Source organism: Gekko japonicus, unplaced genomic scaffold, assembly GCF_001447785.1.
Source record: "Gekko japonicus isolate JY-2015 unplaced genomic scaffold, Gekko_japonicus_V1.1 scaffold3134, whole genome shotgun sequence".
Lineage (NCBI taxonomy): Eukaryota > Metazoa > Chordata > Lepidosauria > Squamata > Gekkonidae > Gekko > Gekko japonicus.
In genome coordinates, this window is record NW_015170986.1 from 99,292 (window position 1) to 100,692 (window position 1,401).

At 67.2% G+C, this 1,401-nt stretch overlaps 1 protein-coding gene across 1 annotated transcript in view; it reads left to right on the forward strand.

The window, feature by feature from the left end:
• The window catches only part of DCHS1 (dachsous cadherin-related 1), a 62,352-nt gene that overhangs the window by 46,001 nt on the left and 14,950 nt on the right, over nucleotides 1-1,401 (forward strand). The window contains exon 12 of the mRNA XM_015418978.1: nucleotides 47-286. Within this exon, the coding sequence (XP_015274464.1) occupies nucleotides 47-286 (240 nt within the window). The remainder of the gene's footprint in view (nucleotides 1-46; nucleotides 287-1,401) is intronic.

Below are 1,401 nucleotides of genomic sequence, written 5' to 3' on the forward strand. Positions count from 1 at the left end.
TGGGGGGGGGGACTCACGGAAGCTCTGCCTGCTCTGCCTGCCGCAGGGGCGCTGACCACCGTGAGGACCCTGGACCGGGAGGAGGTGTCCCAGCACAACTTGACTGTGGTGGCCACGGACCACGGCTCCCCGCGGCGCTCCGCCACACAGCTGCTGACAGTGCACGTGCTGGACGTGAACGATGAGATGCCGACTTTCCAGAGGAGCCACTATGAGGCCAGCGTGGCAGAGAACTTGCCCGCCGGGGTCCCGGTGCTGCGGCTGCTCGCCACTGATCGCGACCTGGGTAAGGACCCCTGCCCCTCTGCACTCGTGGGGGGGCGGGGGGCCCCTCGAGGAGCCCCTTCCAGTGCTGTCCAGGATGGGGGGGGGGGGGAGCCACTAAGTGAGGGTTCGCGGTGAATCCTTAAACCCCCCCCCCCCAGCAAGCTCCCATTCCAGGGAAGGGGGCCCTTCCTGTGCCTCCTGCCATCACACCCGCGGGCACCTGCCGCCAGCTGCGAGCCTGGCGCAGAGGACACGGCCTCCCCACGACGGGGCCCGGATCCCTTCCCGGCAGTGCTGAAAGACAGGCAGGGTCGGTGGTGAAGCGGGTGGACCATTGGGCGTCAGCCGGCCGGCCGGCCAGTCCGTCCTCCTCTTCGGAAGCTGTGCTGCAGGGTGGCCGTGTGGACAGAAAGTGGGGAGAAACCACGGACACCACTGGAGCTCCAGGGGGGGGGAGTGGGGACAGGCAGTGGAACTTGGGCTCCCCCCCCCCAGCAGGAGAACTGGCTGGGCTATGTGGGGCCTCTCCTCCAGCCCCCCAACCAGGCAGGAGGAGGAGGAGGAGGAAGCAGGACCGATGATTCTGTAGGTCACCTGCCCAGTGCTGGTCATGAGGTCCTGGCCACGGTGCCGGCCCTCTCGTCTCCTCCTCCTCCTCCTCCTCCCGGCCCAGCCCCAACTGGTCCTCGTCCGCATCCCAGTGGGCGCCCGTATGGCAGGGGGCCCACACTTGGCAGCGTGGCGACACAGAGGCCGCTCTGCAGACGTTAGGTCAGCGGGGGGGGGGGCACCACCGCCTTATGCCACTGGGAGCCGGGTGTGTGAAGTGGCTGGAGTGTGGGACTGGGGTCTGGGGGGAGGCCCGGGTTCGAATCTCCCCTCTGCCGTGCCTAAGCTGGCTGGGTGGCCTTGGGCCAGCCACACCCTCTCGGCCTGATCTACCTCACAGGGTTGCTGTGAGGATAAATGGGAGGAGAGGAGAACGCTTGGGGGTCCCCACTGGAGAAAAAGAGAGGGCACAGATGAAGTAAATGAAGTTCTCCTGGCACCCTGGTCCCGGGGGGGGAGCTGTGTGCATGAGGCCTGGTTTAAGCGTGACCCGAGGCCAGCATACATCCTTCCCCAGGCAGAGAG